General features: G+C 35.9%; 1 protein-coding gene across 5 annotated transcripts in view; it reads left to right on the top strand.

Moving 5' to 3' along the window:
* CCSER1 (coiled-coil serine rich protein 1) overlaps positions 1-20,786 on the top strand; it is a 1,577,476-nt gene that overhangs the window by 1,039,664 nt on the left and 517,026 nt on the right. For all 5 annotated transcript variants that reach the window (XR_007517628.1, XM_049885715.1, XM_049885716.1 and 2 more), the window contains one exon: positions 14,681-14,725. Coding sequence is in view for 4 of the 5 variants with exons in the window: in XM_049885715.1 (XP_049741672.1) it covers positions 14,681-14,725 (45 nt within the window). In the remaining variant the exon portion in view is untranslated. The remainder of the gene's footprint in view (positions 1-14,680; positions 14,726-20,786) is intronic.

Here is a 20,786-nt window from a genome sequence, read left to right as displayed (position 1 = left end):
GAGGCTGTTAACTCCAGTGCGGGCAGCGAAGGAGTTTTTATTATTAGGGAGATTTACATACTGAGGCAGGTGTTCCTGGCCTGCCTCAGGACCAAAGCAGTCCTCTGTACCTAGCAGCAGGGTGGGCGGAGGTTTTGTAGAGGTCAAGTACAAAGGTGGCTCCGAGCCAAGGCGTTCCATAAGACTGCCTCAGCAAAGTCACATAACAGGGGCTTGGAGAACCAGCAGTAAACTAACAAAAACAGCAGTGAACTAACAGCATGAAGGCAGCCAAGTTCAGCCTCACAAAGCCTGTTTTCTCCTTCAAAAAATAAAAATATTTTATAGTGGTAAGTCCCAAGCAGAAAATTGAAATCAACTTGATGTCTGTATTCCATTCATTACATACTTATTTAGTACCTTTATACACCAGGAGGAAACCTTGGTGGCATAGTGGTTAAGAGTTACAGGCTGCTTACCAAAAGGTTGGAAGTTCAAATCCACCAGGCACTCCTTGGAAACCGTATGGGGCAGTTCTACTCTGTACTATAGGGTTGCTATGAGTTGGAATCGACTCGATGGCCTTGCATTTGGCTTTGGTTTTGGTATACACCAGGTGGAGCCCTGGTGGTGCAGTGGTTAAGAACTGTGCTGCCAACCAAAAGGTCAGGAGTTCAAATCCACCAGCCACTCCTTGGAAACCCTATGGGACAGTTCTACTCTGTCCTATAGTGCCACTATGAGTGAGAATCAACTTGATGGCAACAGGTTTTTGGTTTATACACCAGGCATTGTTTGGGCACCTGGGATAAATCAGAAAGCATAACGACAAAGGTCCTTAAATTTGTGACACTTCTTTTCTAATGGGAAGACAGATAATACAAAATAATAGTAAATTTGTACAAACAAACAAAAAAAAAACCAAACCCAGTGCCGTCGAGTCGATTCCGACTCATAGGAAACCCTGATTGCATAGTGGTGAAGTGGTATGGCTGCTAACCGAAAGGTCGGCAGTTTGAATCCATCAGGTGCTTCTTGGAAACTCTCTGGGGGCAGTTCTATTCTGTCCTATAGGGTCGCTATGAGTATGAGAAATTTGTATAGTATGTTAAAATATTTTAAATGTGCCTGGAGGTATAAACTAGGCAGTACATTATAATATTAACTAAGGTGAAATAGTAAATCTCATTCTTGAGATGTAAGATGTAAACAATGATGTAAGAAGATGTAGAAGTTGGCTTATAGACATCTAGGTGAAGATGTTTTCAGACAGAATAAACCCCCAGGCCAGAAGCCTAGGGAAGAAGAATGCCTAGTATATTCAAGGACTACAAGAAAGTCAGAGTACTATTATGGAGTGATGGGGGTGGGATAAAGAAAGAGATGTGTTCAGAGAAGAAAGACATATAGATATATTGATAGATAACTATATTCTAGCTATTAACCCTCTCTCAAACTACTTTAGTAAATCTCTTTTCATGTTCTATAGTAAGAAAATAAAAAAGACAGTTTACTAGACAGACTAATTATTCAATCAGCTTTGTATTGCCAAGGAATGATTTTTCAAACAGTAAAATAGTTGCGTCTCATGATGCCACATTCCACAAATTGGATGCTAATCTTATCCTTCCAAGCTTAAATCCACTGTCGGACTAAAGTTTACCAGCATGAGAGATTTTTAAAGTGACACACCTTAGTTAACAATACTTAAGATTACTTGTTTTCTGAAACGGCAACTTTAACTTCTTATTTAAGAATTAGATTCACAATTCGAGGTCATAAGAAATAATATTACATAAAGTCTTAATAGTAGTTCTATGTTGTTTATTAGTCTCATGTCTGAAATGAAAAGATACCTGTATAAAAATAATGACCCAGCTATGAACATGGAGTCCTGGTGGTACAGTGGTTAAGAGCTTGGCTGCTAATAAAAAAGTTGGCAGTTCGAATCCACCAGCTACTCCTTGGAAACCCTATAGGACAGTTCCACTCACTCCTATAGAATCGACTCCACGGCAACAGGTTTGGTTTTTTGGTTTTAGCTACGAACATGAGAAATACTGGAAGTAATCCAGTTTTAGGATGACTCTGGAACAGAAGGACTTTGATTTACGCAGTATACCAAGATGAGGACTGATAGAAAATTAGGGGCATGCAAGTGCTACATTACTATAATATTTTAGTGTTATGGATTGACTTGTGTCTCCCCAAAATATGTGTTGTAAATCCTAACCTCTATGCTAGTGGTTATAATCCCATTTGGCAATGGGTTGTCTTTGTTATGTTAATGATACAAGATTAATGTACGGTATATTTTAAGTCAATCTCTTTTGAGATATAAAAGCAAGCAAGGGAAACAGCGATGGGGTAAGACGCATGCCAAGAGACATGGAGATCTCTGAGAAACCAGGAAACAGAAGCTGAGGAGAGAAAGACCTTCCCCTAGAGCTGACAGAGAAAGCCTTCCTCTAGATCCAGCACTCTGGATTTGGACTTCTAGTCTCCTAAACTGTAAAAAGATAAACTTCTGTTTGTTAAAACCATCCACTTCTGGTATTTCTGATATAGCAGCGCTAGATAACTAAGACAGTTAGCCTATAGCAACAATAATCACAAACTCTTTGCAATGCTATTTGTGCCCATCCAGTAACATTCATTTTCTTTTTATCTGTTCTTGGAAATATTTCAGTTGAATTTCACATTTCTCTGGTGTAGTTTGATCCCTTATACTTTAATATAATCCTGGAATTAAGCTTACTCATTTAATGCATGACACATCAATTAACTTATTAAACAAATATTTCTATAACTCATATTAGATATTCATCTCAACATGCATAAAAAATAAACTAATAATTACTTTTGGAAATAGTATGTACAGTGATTGCAGAAGAAGCTCTGTATTCAGATACTCTGGGCTCAAGACCCAACTCTATCTCCTTTCAACTATATTTCCCTAGGAAACTTAAGTAACTTCTCTTCACCTCAATTTTCTAATGTGTAAAATGAGGAAAAACATAAGTATCTAAAATATAGTATTATTGTGAGGAATTAAAATATAAGCCATGCAAAGCACTTAGCGTAGCACGTTATGTATTAAGAACTCAATATGTGTAAACTGTTTTGATATATACATAGTGTGTACATATGTGGCATGATTCCAGTATTACTTAGGTCAATATGAGATGGAGATGATTTTTCCATTCTTAAAAAGTCAGAATTTTAGCAGTGAAGAATTATGATGTTCCCCTAAAAATACAATTCAAAACTTCCAGTGAGTGGATTGCAGATATCATGGTATAGGTGTTTGAAGATAGACTAGTAAAACTAACTTTCAGAAAAAATTATTTAAAAAAAAAAGGTTTGTTAAATTTTTATACTTGGCTGTTCTTCGTCTTTGTATAGATTTTAACCCAAATCCTGATGACTGTATAAAATTTCTAGTCATTTTCTTTTCAGATCTCCCTGAGACTGTCTTAGTCATCTAGTGCTGCTATAACAGAAATACCGTAAGTGGATGGCTTTAACAAAGGGAAGTTTATTTTCTCACAGTAAAGTAGGCTAAAAGTTCACGTTCGGGGCATCAGCTCCAGGGGAAGGCTTTCTCTCTCCATAGGCCTTCCCATCAATGTTCCCCCATACTAAGAGCTTCTCCTCACAGGGACTCTGGGTCCAAAGGACAAACTCTGCTCAGGCACTGCTTTCTTGGAGTTATGAGGCCCCCTTCCCCCCGTCTGTCTTCTCACTTCTTTCTTTTTTATCTCAAGAGATTGCCTCAAGACACAATCCAATCTAGTAGATTGAGTCCTGCCTCACTAACACAACTGCCGCCCATCCTTTGTCATTAACATCATCCCACCCAGAAAAAACCCAGTGCCATTAACATCATAGAGGCAGGATTTATAACATACAGGAAAAACACACAATACCAGGAATCATGGCCTAGCCCAATTGATACACACATTTGGGGGGGGGGGCATAATTCAATCAATGACAGAGACTTATAATTTCAGTATGTTGTTATTGTTGTTAGGTGCCATCGAGTCAGTTCTGACTCATGGTGACCCTCTGTGTGACAAAATGAAACACTGCCTGATCCCACAACACCCTCACTATCATTGTTACCCCTAGCCCATTGTTGCAGCCACTGTATCAATCCATCTCCTTGAGGGCCTTCCTCTTTTGCGCTGACACTCTCCTTTACCAAGCATGATGTTCTTCAGGGACTGATCCCTCCTGATAATATGTCCAAAGTATGTGAGACATAATCTCGCCATTCTTGCTTCTAAGGAGCATTCTGGCTGTACTTCTTCCAAGACAGATTTTAGCAGTCCATGGTATATTCAAGATTCTTCGCCAACACCACAATTCAAAGGCTTCAATTCTTCGGCCTTCCTTATTCATTGTCCAGCTTTCACACGCATACGAGGTGATTAAAAACACCATTTAGGTCAGGTCTACCTTAGTCCTTAAAGTGATGTCTTTACTTACCAACCTTTAAAGAGGTCTTTTGCAGCAGATTTGCCCAATGCAATGCGTCTTTTGATTTCTTGACTGCTGCTTCCATGGGTTTGGATTGTGGATTCAAGTAAAATGAAATCCTTAACAACTTTAACCTTTTTCTGTTTATTCATGATGTTGAGTATTGGTCCAGTTGTGAGGATCTTTGTTTCCTTATGTGGAAGTGTAATCCTTACTGAAGGCTGTGGTCTTTGATCTTCATCAGTAAATGCTTCAAGTTCTTTTTGCTTTCAGCTGGCTAGGCTGCGTCATCTGCATTTCAGAGGTTATTAATGAGTCTTCCTCCAATTCTGATGCCTTCTACTTCTTCATGTACTCCAGCTTCTTGGATTATTTGCTCAGCATACAGATTGAATAAGTATGGTGAAAGGACACAGCCCTGGCACACACCTTTCTTGACTTTAAACCTTGTTCTGTTCAAATGACTGCCTCTTCATCTATGCACAGATTCCACATGAGCACAATTAAGTGTTCTGAAATTCCCATTCTCCACGATGTTATCCATAATTTGTTATGATCCACACAGTCAAATGCCTTTGCATAGTCAATAAAACACAGGTAAACATCTTTCTGGTATTCTCTGCTTTCACCCAGTATCTGTCTGACATCAGCAATGATATCCCTCATTTCATGTGCTCTTCTGAATCCAGCTTGAATTTCTGGCAGTTCACTGTCGATGTACTGCTGCAACCACTTTTGAATGATCTGCAAAATTTTACTTGTGTATGATATATAATTTCAGTATAGTACAAGAAAAAGAAAAAGTTTTTCCAATATAATTGGTAGAAAAGTGGTAAGGGAATGGCAAAGAATAAATTATGTTCATTAATTTAAAGGAAGACTGGAAATACATATGTAAGAATAAATTCCTACAGTTTTTAAGTTGGTTAAACAGCCTTGGGGAACTTACAGAATTTCTAGGTCTATTCTGTAAACCTATGACTAGTCACACATCTCGATTCTATCACTCATGAAATGAATCCAAAGAATGCCAAGGCTAGAAATCCATATATACAACTAAAGATTTTAATCAGCAGTATAATTGAAACTTGACGTGGAATTTAGTGTCTGAAGAGAAAGGTGATGGAGAAAACATAGATATCTAAATTAAGAAAACAAGCATTAGGGAGCGAATAAGGCTGACGATGGGTTTATCAAGCTCTGTTCACCCTTTTTGGAATTTCTTAACTTTTTGGGTAGCATCAGTTTCACTCACAAGCCATACAGGATAGAATATACATAGCAAGAACCTGTAAGAAACTAATCTACCTTGTCTTAAAATTAAAACACTGCACTGATAATAGATTTTAAAATTCTACAGAGATCCTCCAATACAACTCTGTACATATCCCCACCATTTTCTTGATATATAAACCAAGACCCAGAGAGTTGAACCATTTTCCTCATCCTCCAAAAGGATGCTTTTCTGCATAAAATGATGGTACTTTGTAAGAAGAAATGCAGTAGTAAGTAAGGCAGCCAGGAGTGTTTTTCAGACATGCTGTCATGCTTTTGGCCCATATACCATAGCTGCAAAATGAAACAAAACAATAGAAATAGCTAACAAGTTGGAGTGTCTTATTTTGCTTAAAAAAAAAAAATCAGTTCTGAAACAGAGCAGAACAACTGAAAGATCATTTTCAGTTTTTTGCCCCAACATTTGAAAAACTATCTGGTTTTACTATGTAATAAGGTTATTATAAGAATTGAGTTAATCCAGCCAAAACACTTGAAACAGTGCTTGACAAATAGAAAATATACTAATTATTTTTAAAGCCATTGTAATAATGAGTCTTTCAATTGAACAACACCACACAGGAGTGGCAACATCTTAAACCATAAATAATAAACTCAATACACATTGAGGTTAGCTATGCAGCAGGCATTGTGCTGTGTCCTCCATGGCTTCTCTCATTTATTCCTACAAATTATCTCCATTTTACAGCTCTGGAATCTGGGTCATAAAGTGGTTAAGAAATGCACAGAAAACTGAATAGCTTTTAAGACGGTGATTTATAACTGAACTATTAAAGCAATTTGGTAAAAGGAAGATACTTCTGGATTTGGAACCTAATGGCCAGAGTTTGAGTCCCAAATCTACCATTTACCTTATAAGTTACTCAAGTTCCCTGGCTGTAAGCCTCCTCATCTGTCAAATGAAGAGACTGAATTACAAGTTATTTAAAGTTTTTTTTTTTTTTTCTAGCTCTTTTCTTTGCCTTCATCATGGAGGCTAAATGTAAAAAGGACACATAGTTATTTGAAGTCTTTTATTTTTAATTATGGTTTTATCCAGTTAAATCATAACAACTTCCCTCATTTAAGGAAAGTTATCACAATTAAATTTCCAAAGGGCTGGAAATAAAATACCTATACCATCTGTCCATTCTATATTTTTCCATATGGGAATAATAAATCTATTGAATCCAGGGATTCAGTATATTTCTGCAGAGTATATTTCCGATGTTTTGTTATAGGGAATTGGAGAAAATCTTTAGGAGACAATAACAATTTTGGAAGAGTTTGCAATCATTATGAAGGGAAAAATCTCTCCCCTACACCTGTGTGTAATTTAGACAGAGATGACCTCACCCTCTCATACAATTACTAGGGGGTGTCAGTGCAAATGTCTGAATACTGTTCTACAAGAGAGATTTTGGTAGTAAGTTCTATTATTTTCAGTTAATAGCTTTTCCCACCTAATGCTTTACAAAACTATCTTAATTGAGTACATTGTACAATGTTTGCTTTGAGGTAATTTTTTTTTTCTACCCACAATTTATAAGATTTTGGTTTGTTCTCATGTGTTTAATTTTGATCAACACAGACTTTATACTCTGTAGTGGGAAAATATATATAATAAAGGAAATAATTTTTCCTCAACCATATCCCCCAGAGTATTTTTAATATAATTTGCTCAAGCTAGATAAATATTTATCTGTACTGTTTAAGAATAGCAAAGTGCATTTAAAATTTGAATCATTTAAAATTTTGTAAATCTTGTATGAATTTTGAGTCAAAGAATTTATACATTATGTACAGATATAGTAGATATATATACTTTAAATGCATGAATAACTTGTGCATGTTAATTTAAAACTTCTTGAGAGTCAAACCACTTCAGCAAATTGAATTAGACAACTTCCTTTTTTTCTGAATTATTTCAGTATTTGTTATAGTGATGGTTACACCAGGTGTTAAAGTGAAAAGGATTTTTACTTTAAAAATGTGAAAATTGTGTGTTATACATGTAAGTGAACACAAAGAAAGGTTTTTGAGTTTTTTGAGATTGATATATCTTCTGAAAATATTCCTTGACTTAAATGTTTTTGCTTGGTTAATTAGGGTGATCATACAGTCTGATCTTTCAAAGAAAATTGACCAGATAATTGTCAGTAAGACTCAGTCAAATCAAGATTGTTGTAGTTTTCATTTGTAGAGGCTGGAAGTCCCTTAACGGCTTTCCCCATCCAAACCACCTGATCTTCCAGTCTGAAGGCCCAATCTTGCTTTAGTGCTCAGACTAATTTATACCATCAGTTAGGGGTTAGGAACTCACAAGTTCTAGCTCAAGAATCCTTGAATCTCACTATTCTATAGTTCATTTGGTTTCTGCATTGAAAAACAGTCTTACCTGAGTTCCTGTTATCCAAAGGAGGCTCCCCATAGATCATTAATCTCTGCCTAAATTTTTGCCATCAGATTGCCTGCTTCAGTTCTTCAACCTCCAAGCTGGTCATTCAATAATTCAGTACCTAAATCATGATCAAGGATTTACATAGATTATACAATATACTATACCTACCTTCTTAAGCTTGTCCTGTATCCCCCATTCCATTTGGTGGATTTAAAAAAAATGTTTTGGAAGCCCTGAGACCCACCACCTCTTTATCATCATGTTGGCTTGAAAATTCATTGTTTCATGTTTCATGCTATAATAAATTTCTGTATATAATACAATTAACATTTTGAATGGTTTAATTTTAAAGAAACTTGACTAAGGATGAATGGATGAGCTTGAAATATAGGATCTTAAAAGATTGGTTTATGTTTACTTTTGTAAGTACTTACTAGCTTTAGTGTTTAGATCTCGTAATTTAATTTTCCTTGGTGTTAATTTCCTCCTGGGGAAAAATGGGCTAAAAAACATCTATAAGACTTGTTCTCTAGTTGTAGACAACTAGAATACTGGAAAAAATATTAAAATTTTTAGACATTAAACAACAGGCAGAATAGCACTTTAGTCACCGAGAGAAAGAAAATAAAATAATAGAGCCTTATAACACCCAGCTTTCTGCCTAAAGGCAATTTCTGGATCATGATGCAGGGAAGGACTACTCAAACAGAACTTCATGGTCCTTAACTTTTGTAGCTGAAAAGATCTGATTTTGGGGAGAACAAGACAGCTAGAATTTGTAGGGCATAGTATCAGAGCAGAATGAACTATACAGAGAAAGAGTACCCTAAATTTGCATATATATCCCCCCCCCGTCCCCCAGTCTTTGGTTGACTAGCAATCTGTACATATATAGAATGATATTCCACAAAGGCAGCCAAAGAAAAATTTCTGGAGAAGAATAATTGTCAGAGACCTGCAAGTTGGACAATTCCCAGAGTTCTCACAGGATTGGGAATATTTTAAGTTCCCATCAGCCAGAGGAGAGAACCCGCATTCAATATCTGGAATATTCGGCAGGGAGCACAGAAGGATCAAGCCTTACTAATGGAGTTAGCTTAGTTCCAGAGTGGAGGCTACTGTAGACCCATCCTAATTTTTTTCTTTTAAGCGAGCCTCAGAATAATCAGCCTGTTCCACAAGCTACTTAACTATCTGGCAGAACAAACTCAACACTCCCTAAGAAAATACACACACACAAAAATCTAGCTGTAATCTAGTGCCTTAGAAATCCTGTAACTTCAGGAGGAGGGATGCAGATCACCGTCATCACGATCAGCACAAAGCTAATTCCCATGATGCGGAGGTCAGACGTACCTCCACTCTCCAACTTTTTACCAAAGCTGACGGCAGTCATCCTCCCCACAGCACTCTCTACTTCTCTAATGGGTTCAATAATTCATTGTGATGGCCTCACAGAACTCACAGACCACACTCACAATTATGTGGTTTATTAGGGAAGTACTCAGAATCAGGATCAACTTGGAGGTAACAGGATTCAACTCAGGAGACAGAATACTCTTCACCAATCAGAACGGCTTCCAAAGAAGACAGCTCTTAGCTCCTTCTCGGCTATGCCTGCAGGCAGGCCCTCTTCTCAGGCCTACTGCTGCCAGGCCCTGATTGGGCCTACTGCCACTGGACCTCATTGGGCCTGGCGTCTGTCCTGCTCAGGCAAGTGTTACAACTCTTTAGCTCCACACACTAGTGCCTGAAGGCACTTCACTCCACCAGTAAGCCTCCTGCCTGGAAGTGTACAGCTCTCTGTCCCCCCAAGGGTCAGCAAGCCCACTGCGGCTGCCTCACACTGGTCTCCTGGTTTCCATAGTTCATGCCAATCCTGCTTCTGCTTCTGCCATCTTGCACCATCTCCAATGTTACAGCTCTTTCTCTCCTGTGTCTAGGAGTTTCTTGGTGCAGGGACACCAGATTCAAAGGGCATGCTTCGCTCCAGGCTCTTGTTCTTGATAGTAGTGAGATACCCCTGAATCTCTGTAGGATTGACTCTTATAAGCCCAACAGGATGGCAAAACTGATTAATCCCCAAGATAGACAAAAAGTCACCTTATTTGCATAGTAGACTGGCCAGTCTTACAAGGTATGTAAACTAGGCCAACCCTAGGGCAGGGTGCTGTCCAGCATGAGAAACCCATTGCCCTGCACTAGCACTACACAAAATTAAATTGACGATATCTGGCAACCAATAAAAAATTGCTGGATTTGAGAATAAGCAGAAAATTTGACTCATAACCAGGAGAAAATTCAGTCAATAGAAACATACCTGGTTGATGGCGTTACCAGACAATAACTCCAAAACAGCTATTGTAAAATATGTCCAAGGATAGTATGGATATAATTGATGAAACTAAAAATACAAAAACTTAATGGAACTAAGATTAGACATTGCAGGAGAAAAGATAAGTGAACTTGAAGATGTAATAATAAAAACTATGCAAAATGAAGCAAAAGTGAAAATGATTTAGAAAAAGTAAACAGTGTTAGTGACATTTAACATGTAATTTGAGTATGAGAATGAGATGCAGAGAGGGGAACAAGAAAATTCTTTTAAGATATAATGGCCAATTTTCCCCCAAATTTGATGACAAAATACCTATTTCAAAAGGCTGTTATGATTATCAAATGAGAAAATGTGTATAAAAAATATTTTACCTGTACTTAGTCAATGTGAATATTATAGTTGATTATTTATAAATATTTTGTAAATGTGCTCATTCTTCAAATAAAAACGTAGAATATAGGGATGTTTTGCTCAAATCCATCTTATTTTTAGACAAATATGTGTAATAACTGTAATTATAGTAAAAATAAGGAGAAGAAAAAGGAGACAATAACTACCATTCTGGGTTACTCTGTGCCTGACTGTTTGTCAAGTGCTATATTGGAGCCCTGGTGGCGCAGCGGTTAAGAACTTGGCTGCTAACCAAAAGGTCAGCTGTTCGAATCCATCAGGCGCTCCTTGGAACCCCTATGGGACAGTTCCACTCTATAGGGTTGCTGTGAGTCACAATTGACTCAATGGCAGTGGGTTATACACATTATTTCATTCAGTCTTCACAACAACCACATGAGATAGCTACTGTTTTCATTTTTATTTTACAAGTGCAAAGATGAGTTTGATAGCTACCATGTAATTTACTGGAAGGCATACAGAGCAAGGTGGCTGACCAGATATATATACTCATATCTGATAATTATGAGCATGAATGCCATTTTAGAATTTATTTTTAGCCTAAATTGTCAGGTTAAAATGTTCTAATAACTTTGTTTTATATTCTTTTTCATGTGAAGTTTAGGCTCTTCAGAAACATATTCTGTAAATATAGGTAATTTTCTATACTCAGAAATTGGGCTAACGTTTGCTTACAAGTATAGTCACTTTTCTAGATTGATTTTAGAGTCTTTTCTATAATCAACAGGAATATGTCTATTTTTTTAAATGGCTTTAATTAGTATTCATGTCCGTGATGTTTTTGTCTAAACAAATCAAGAAATAAGTTTTGTATATGAAAATATGACAAAAAAAAACTTTGAATACTTTTTGAACATAAATGCTATTACCAAATGAAAAAAAAATTATCCTATAATCTACTTTTCTTGTAATTATGGATACATAATAAGTAGCTTATTGAACGTCAAGTGTGCTGCTTAAAAACAATAACAATTTTCTCTTAAATTCCAAAATGTAAAGCTGGAAATGAGATATTTAAGTCTAGCATATATTTTTTGCAGGCCACTTTTCTTCCCGTGTGTGTTGGTGATATTGCAGAATGCATTATTAAGGTGAAGTCCTATTTAGATTTTTATCAGAAGTACAGAAATACTTTGACTTAAATAAAAATTGTTAATGGTAATATGAATAAATTGTTAAATTTGTGTTTTCTCAAGCTCAGTCAAATAATTTAGAGGCATGTGAAAGAGTATTTTAGATAAATATAAATCCAAATATGTATTTGCTTTTGTTCCAATTTTCCCTGATAACATTTCTAGAAAAAGAAAAAACGAAATGTAGAAATAGACTAAATTAAGAGACTATATGATTCCTTATTTATGTCTATCTTCAGCATCTTAAAATTGTATCCTTATTTTCCAAAAATACGATCAAGGTAAGGATTTGCTTAAAGAACAACTCTAAAGTCTTGAAAGACTTTATAACCTGGCCCATCCTTTGGCCTTATTTCCCACCGTTCCTTTATGCCAACAAAACCACTCACCCTTCCTAGACCTTTTTGAACAGGGCTTCTTAGATTTTGTTGTGCATATGAGTTACCTGGACATTTTGTTAAAGTCATATTCTTGTTCAGTGGGTCATGGGTGAAGCCCGAGAGCCTGCGTTTCTGAAGCACACTGTGATATGCTGTTAATACTGGCATTTCATTTTGAGTAGCCAGGATTTTAGAGTACTTCCTGCCTTTCTTTGCGTATGCTGTTCTCCGTGTGAATTCCCTCCTCAGCCTCTAAGACGGAGATGCGATTCTCCTCTGGGGTATTCTGTGTGTGTGCTCATTCCCAGGCAGACTCAGCCTGAAGTTTTCTCTTCACATTTGTATGTCTTGTCAATGATCTAAATTTAGAGGATTATTTCTTATTTATTTTGATATCTCCAATACCTGGCATGATAAAAATACCTGACATAAAAAAATATGTATTCAATAAATATGAATTGTAAAATAACTAAAGGAAGGAAGGGAGAGAGGGGAGAAAAGGAAGAAAAGAAGTTTTAAAAAAAGGAATGCAAAAGGGAAAAATTACTGTGAGATTACATTCATATTGGAAACCCTGGTGGTGTAGTGGTTAAGTGCTACTGCTGCTACCCAAGAGGTCAGCAGTTCGAATCCGCCAGGCAATCCTTGGAAACTCTATGAGGCAGTTCTACTCTGTCCTGTAGGGTCGCTATGAGTCGGACTCGACTCGACGGCAGTGGGTTTGGTTTGGTTTTTGATATACATTCATATTGCAATTTCTCACCCTTCCTTCAATACACAAAGTTACTAGAGAGAAAATATCAAGAATTGAAGCTTTTATTGAATATACAAGTACTAGTTATTGTTGGGAAACCCCGGTAGCATAATGGTTAAGAGCTACGGCTGCTACCCAGAAGGTCAGCAGTTTGAATCCACCAGGTACTCCTTGGAAACCGTATGGGGCAGTTCTACTCTGTCCTGTAGGGTTGCTATGAGTTGGAATCGACTCAACAGCAATGGGTTGGTTGTTGGTTGTAGTTATTGTTGAGTCGACTCTGAATCGTTGTGACCCCATGTGTGTCAGAGTAGAACTGTGCTCCATAGGATTATCAGTGGCTGATTTTTTGGAAGTAGATAGCCAGGCCTTTCTTCTAAGGTGTCCCTGGGTGGATTCCAACCTTCAATTTTTTGGTTAGTAGCCATGTGCTGTCACTGACTTTCAAAACCAAACCAAACGTGTTGCAGTCGAGTTGATTCCGACTCATAGCAACCCTGTAGAAAAGAGTAGAACTGCCTCATACGGTTTCTAAGGAGCAGCTGGTGAATTGGAACTGCCAACTTTTGGTTATCAGCCGTAGGTCTTAACCATATACATATGTAAATCTTGATAACTCTTTGGTTCTCAATATTGGGCCAAAAGCACATTTTGCAATAGGTTTGCATAGTATTTTGGAGGGACTTCAAATGGATTTACACCACCATCCCTCCTTTTCTAGCACAGAATCAGTAATTCTAATAAAGGAAGAGATAAGGTCCTTTACCAGCAAGTAAAATCCTCAATACTTACTACCAGTGCTGCAAGGGCTACAGTTGTTTTTATCAACATTCCTTAATATTTGGGTCTTGAGATATGCTAGGTGATATGAGTAAGGCAGGAGCTTACTGTTCTAGCCTATATTACATGTACTACTTCATGCAATACATGGAACCTTTCCAATTGTGAATTCTACAAGAGACAGGCAATTGTTGCTTAAACAAAGATGCTGTTGTTGTTAGGTGCTGTTGAGTTGGTTCTGACTCATAGCGACCCTATGTACAACAGAATGAACACTGCCCGGTCCTGCTCCATGCCCACAATCGTTGTTATCTTTGAGCCCATTGTTGCAGCGACTGTGTCAATCCATTTTGTGGAGGGGCTTCCTCTTTTTTGCTGACCCTGTACTTTACCAAGCATGATGTCCTTCTCCAGTGACTGATCTCTCCTGATATGTACGAAGTATGTAAGATGTAGTCTCCCCATTTTGCTTCTAAGAGCATTCTGTATGTATCACAAAGGTAGATACAACAAGTGTTATTTTAATCTATGGTCTTAGGGTTTAGCAAGACATTCCTTGGACCACCTTTAAAGACTTACTCGCATATATGTTGACGTATGTGTGAGATAACATTTGTCAATATTCAGATCTTACGAATTTTTCTTTTATTCAAAAATTTAGCACTAGCTATAATTATTGGTTCGTAATCATAGTTGATACTTCTGCCAACAATAATATATATATATATATATATTTTTTTTTTGCAGGGTTTGAACTTGAAAAGACTGGAGGCAGTACAGGGAGGGAGAGAGGTAAGAATGTCTAAGGGAGAGGGCGGGAAAGAAGAGAGCATGGGCTGTGGTTGTTGATGGCGATGGCCGAGATGATGATGACGATGATGATGATGGGAATGTGTTGAGAAGAAATTTTGTGTACATGTACTCCTATTCACTTAGTCAGAGCATGTTTTACACGTCTTTATTTAAATATATTATTTGTACGTGTTCCTCTGAAGCTGAAGAAAGTATTGTTTCTCTGGTTAGGCGAGGATTGTTTCTGTTAAAATGGATTTCTACAGCAGCAGGGCCCTCCAGAAGTAGGGGGAGAAAAAAAAGCCTTTTAAAGCAAACACTACAATGCTATATTCAAAATGATTTACCGAGAAATTAGCAAAATTCTAACAGTGTGAATATATGATGACCTCTGGTGATCTTCACTCTTGTTATCAAAAGCCATTGGCATAGGCTGGTAAGCTGTTATGTATTATGGATAGTACGAAGTTGCTCTGGGAAGTCTGAGAATTTTAAGACTTTCTTTACTTATTGCCTACCAGAATGTCATATGAAGAGAAGAAACTTTTAATAGTACCAAAAATAATTATGCGTGTTTTTATTTTCTAACTCTAAATGTGGAGACTTACATTGATTAAAATACTGACTTACACTGATTAAAATTGCTGAGCGTGTAAATGCTGTACTCTGTGATACTAGCAGCTGAGAGGTGAGGAGACTTAATTCAGTAAATCAGTATTTTCTTACTGCACAAAAAGTAATTTTATTTTTTTGTGGGATTTATGTAACACATTTTTTGAGGCAAATTGAAGACATTTTGTCTTGTGCAATGAGAAAATAAAGCATAACCCCCCTCCTTATCTGTATCTACTCTTCACGTAGATACAGATTTCTTCCCTATTAAGTAAGTGGTGTTTGTCCTCTTTTCTTGCTGTTTTAATTTCCTTTGTGTGTTTATTATTTGGTACCCTAGTACCTAGTAAACTTGTCATGTGGGGCTTTTTTCCATTTTCCATCCAGAAGCATCTATTCCATTTGAGAGACACATAATAATAATAGTTGGCTCACATTGCCAGAAGAGCTGGAGAGGGTGAAATATAGATAAAACCCTTAGATATTTTTTGCATGGTAGGAAAGTAAGATAATAAAGACATGGTTATCAGTTATGACAGAGTGGAAGAAAAAAAAAAATGCTCTCTGTAGGGAAGACCTCAGAGCCTTTTGTAGTTTTGTTAGGGTAACTAACTGCTTTCGCTTAGACATACCAAAATGGATCTACTTAGAGGAAGAACCTCACTCATCACCTCTTATGTGTAAGTTCACACCGAAGCAGTAGTGTCATAATTTATCTCCACTGGTTTAGTGCTTTTAGTGATGTACAATTGTAATTATCTCCTTCTCACTGCTGTACCCTAGTCCAATAGTAACTATGTGGTCACAAAAAGAAAACCTAAATTCATGTATCTATATAATGGCCTTGTTAAATTGTGGCAAAATTATCCATATGTTTTACTAAGATTTTATGGTTTTATGGATAGGGAATATCTCAATATTGTGTTTTATAATTAGAAAAAGATAGCTCTTCTTGAAATTATTTTATTGTTTCTATGTAGGTCAAAGTCTTAATAACTTACAATTTCGTATATACATCTACATAGAAGGGTGACACTTGATTTGGGCCTTCTTGAGGTTAGTGGAACAACTGTGAAGAAGGAAAAATCACCAAATAATGATTGCTAGTAATGTCTTCTCACTTTGACACCACCAATCTGTAAATAGAAAATAAAAGTTTACTCTTAAAATTCAAAACAACACTTCACGTCCTTTTGGGGCAATATTGGGTTATTTGGGCATATTTCAATTCAACCTAACCACTCATCCTAGTTTTCCCCATGACTATGAAGGCTAATAGAAGTCCTTGGATGGTGCAAGGTTAATAGAGTCTACTGCTAACTGAAAGGTAGGAGGTTTGGCACCTCGGAAGAAAGTCCTGGTGACCTATTTCCAAAAAATCAGCCATGAAAACTCTATGGAACACAGTTCTATTCTGACACAAACGGTGTTGCCATTAGTCAGAATTGACTAGCTGGCAACAGGTTTGGCATGAAACCTAATATGATCTATGCTAAAAAATTTAGGGAAATATCTGATAACTAGGTGAAATACATTGTGAAAACTATTCTGTGAAACAAGGAGTACAATTACTGTGGTACAAGCCTTGTAACCTGTTTTACTTAAGAAATGTGGCGTGTGTCTCTCTGATTTCTATTTGCTGCATTCTAGTATATTTGCACATTACACAGATGAACAATATACTTCTGTTTATGTTAATTTAAGTTTGTAAAAACTTTGTCGAAAACATGTTCTTAGATATTCTCATCCGGGTATGCTATTATGACTGATAAAGACTTAATGACAACAATCATTTCTTAAGAAGAATTAATTTGTTTTGGTTCAAATAACATGTATTCCCAAACCAAATATTTATAAGAAGATTTAAGGAGTGTCATTATAAAATGTTCAATTTACTTATTTGAGGTAATGACAACAGCTAAAGTATGCATGGAAAATTGAAGCAGTAATACGCTATTTAGCTAAGTGCTAAATACTGTTAAAAAGCTAATTGCTAGACGGGAAGGCCAGATTTGAATACTTCATGTTGTATAAAAATATAAATTAGGAAAAAGTGATTAAATGTAAATTATTTTTCTGAAGGAAGGAAATTGAGATGGATAGCACCTGGTCACCTAATCACTTGTATTATTGTAAAATTTTTGAAAAGAGATATTAGTTGTATAAGAAAACCAGTTAAATTAGGATTTTTGCATATTTGTACATGAATACTTTGTGCATAAAGTGAGGGATACTGATCATAGGTAATAATGAGCTTGTTTAAAAATGGAGATTAATGGAATGCTGTCCAGAATATGATTAGTGAATGATATTTCTGATTGTAAATGAACTTCTTGCCTCTAATGGAAACTTGCAAGTCATAGAAAACTCTCAGTGATAAATCAGTATGTTTCTTTCCTGAAGGAACTTCTATTCCTCCGTATAATGCTGCTTTTGAATAGTATCTTATTTTCCAAAGTACAGTTTTTGTTAACTAACTGGTGAAAGATTCCTTGTCTAGTTATGAACAATATGTGTGCGTGTGTGTACACATATATACTTATTGTGGGTAGCAGATTTTCTTTGCCTCTGCCATAGCTCAAAAATGCCCAAGGGTTAGAATTCTGAGTATCTTATATCATAGATCTAAATACACATGATCTGTGACTTCATATCATGGATGAGAGAACTAATTAATATGTTCGAATTCCTAAATCGGGGTTAAACATTTGCTTTCAGAAAAAAAAAAAAATTTTTTTTTTTTTTTGCTTTCAGAAATTCTACTAAATGCGTTAAGCTACTGTGAGAAGCAATGGGTAACGAGACATTTGGCGTGTGGGTGTGTTGTTGGAGGTCAAAGGGATTCCAGAGTCATAAAGGCTATGAAAATAAAGTACCGCTGTGTAATGATCAAAGAATACTTTGATATAATGTGCAAAGCTAGGCTGTCCCAAAGTGATGAATAAAATAAATAAGCACATATTAATATTTGTACACTTCAACATTTATGTAAATAATATTATGTTCTCTTAAAACATATTATTAATATGCTTCTTAAAAATCTGAAAGGAAATTAACACTTGAGATATTTTAGAAGCATTTTTAGAGATAACATGAGAAAACATTATCAACATATTCATCCCTTTGCTAGAAAAATTTCCTGTTGTGTTTTTAGGCAATTTTTACTTGATACTATTTGGCTGTGACAATGATATAAAAAAAATTACATTTTTACTTACAGGATTACAAGTACAAACAGATTCTGATAAGACACAGACTTAGGATAAAAACATTCGTAACATTTAATATAGCTGATGTATGAATGTGTCATTCTCAAGAAAATCATGAAGCATGTCTTGCAACCTGTTTTCTGTTTTGTAGACTGGAATGCTTCACTAACTTTCTCTACTGGATGACAGTGATCCAATCCTCTATTTTCTTGCCCAAAGCCATAAATTGGAAATTATGAGTGATATGGACGTCTAAGACTTAAAGAAACATAATTAAATGGAGACATTTGAAAAAAATAGATCATAAAACAAAAGTTTAGTTAAACGTTATTTTCCCAACCATACTTTATAATTAAATGCATTAATCATTTACAATATACCTCAGGATTTTTTACCTGTATAAAATCTCATTTGAAACTATAATATCCTAAAAATTGTAATCATTCTGTCCTGATAGTTATTTTTATACCCTTGCTAGTATACTTGGATAGACTTTGCACTGTTTATTCCCTGGCAAATTATATATTTCTACTGAAAATTGGAAATCATTTTCAAATCTGGGCACAAAAGGGAAAGCATTCAGAGACTGAGATAATGGGCATTCTGCATTTCCAAATAATTTTAAATACATCTGAAATATTAGTACAAACATGATTTCCAGTGGAAGAAAATAAAAACCAGCCATTGATTTATCTTTCCATTTATAACTTAATTTGAATTATTAAGTAGAATATTTAAGGACTATCTTATTTCTTGAGTTAAGAAAACTCACTCTTACTTTTTTTAGGTCCCATAGACCACTAAAGAGAATTATCCTTTAAAGGAATAAAATAACAAAAAAAGTGAGTTCTAAGAATAAAACCAAAAATGAAGAAAACATATCATTCCTGGAAATAAGAGGTAGCTAAGAATATTGAAGTGCTGTTGTTCTCTAATATTTTAAATAACTTTAAAAATCTAATATTTTACATAACTTTAAAATTCCAGAAGATAATTATGCTTCCTTTATGTCTTTTTTTTATTAAATAAAAAACCTGCCACAGGAAATAGATCATGATTACCAGTTATTTTTAATAATAACTTACTTCCATTTTAATGTTTTCTTTGCTGCCTATATTCAGAATAAGATTTTCTCTTTTTATTTCTATTCAACTTTTGCTATACCATTATTGATACAATTTTTTTTAAGATGAGAGTTTCTTTTATAACCTTAGTGATCAAACTATTTTTTGAGAAATGTATATTGATAATATTCTAGTCTTCTTTATGATATAAAAGTAGAGATGAAGGTAATTATTCCTTTTATAATTAGAATTTTTCAATAGTTCATTGCCTGTAGTTTGCTGCTAAGATGTATCTGATTTACAATATGAATTTGAGATCAAGGGACCTTTTAAGGACTCAGTAAAAGATAAAATATGCTTGATTTTTTTTTTTTACCTTCCTGGAATTGACAGGCAATAAAGAAAGTGAACGATCTTTGTGCTTATAAATCAATACCTCATTGAAAGAATTACATTTAACAAGACCGTAATAATTGCTCTGGTTTAAAAAAGTTGTTGAGAGGATAAAATGAGCTAATAATATGTGTAAAGCCCTTTGAGCAGTGCCTGGCACACAGGAAAAAAGCACCCAATAAATGAAAACTATTACTATTGCTATTATTCATATCATCTGCTCTTCCTTTCACCTTTTCCCCAGTCACAGTTTGAATGTCATGTTATTGAGGGATTTTACTGTCTATATGGAATAACACACACCATGAACATCAATGTTATCCAAGGCCAAGCCCAACTCTTAACAGATTTTACATTCTCAATTGGTTCTGAGATGACAAATTTCAAGTCAGGCAACAGGATCTACTTGTAATCCATTGTCAAAATTTCAAAATCCTTAATTCTGTATTTCATGTTTCAATAGGAGAAAAAAAAATTACCTTTCCTACTGTTTTAGAATGGGCTCTCTAGAGAAGCAAAACCAGTAAAGCGTATAAATACATATAGAGAGAGATTTGTATCAAGGAAATGGCTCACTCAATTGTAGAGGCTGGAATGTCCCAAGTCTGTGGATCAGGATAGAGGCTTCTCTCAATTCATGTAGCCACAGGGGCTGGCAAACCCAAGATCTGCAGGCCAAGGAGAGCAGGGCTCTTGCTCACAGGCTGTGAAGATCTACGAATCCCAAGACTGGCAGGCAAGACCGCCAGGCTTCTCCTGATTCAGGTAGCTGCAGGGCCTGGT

Source organism: Elephas maximus, chromosome 5 (genome assembly GCF_024166365.1).
Source record: "Elephas maximus indicus isolate mEleMax1 chromosome 5, mEleMax1 primary haplotype, whole genome shotgun sequence".
Taxonomy (NCBI): domain Eukaryota; kingdom Metazoa; phylum Chordata; class Mammalia; order Proboscidea; family Elephantidae; genus Elephas; species Elephas maximus.
The sequence above is the reverse complement of the archived record's forward strand: the minus strand, read 5'-3'. Positions and strand labels throughout refer to the sequence as shown.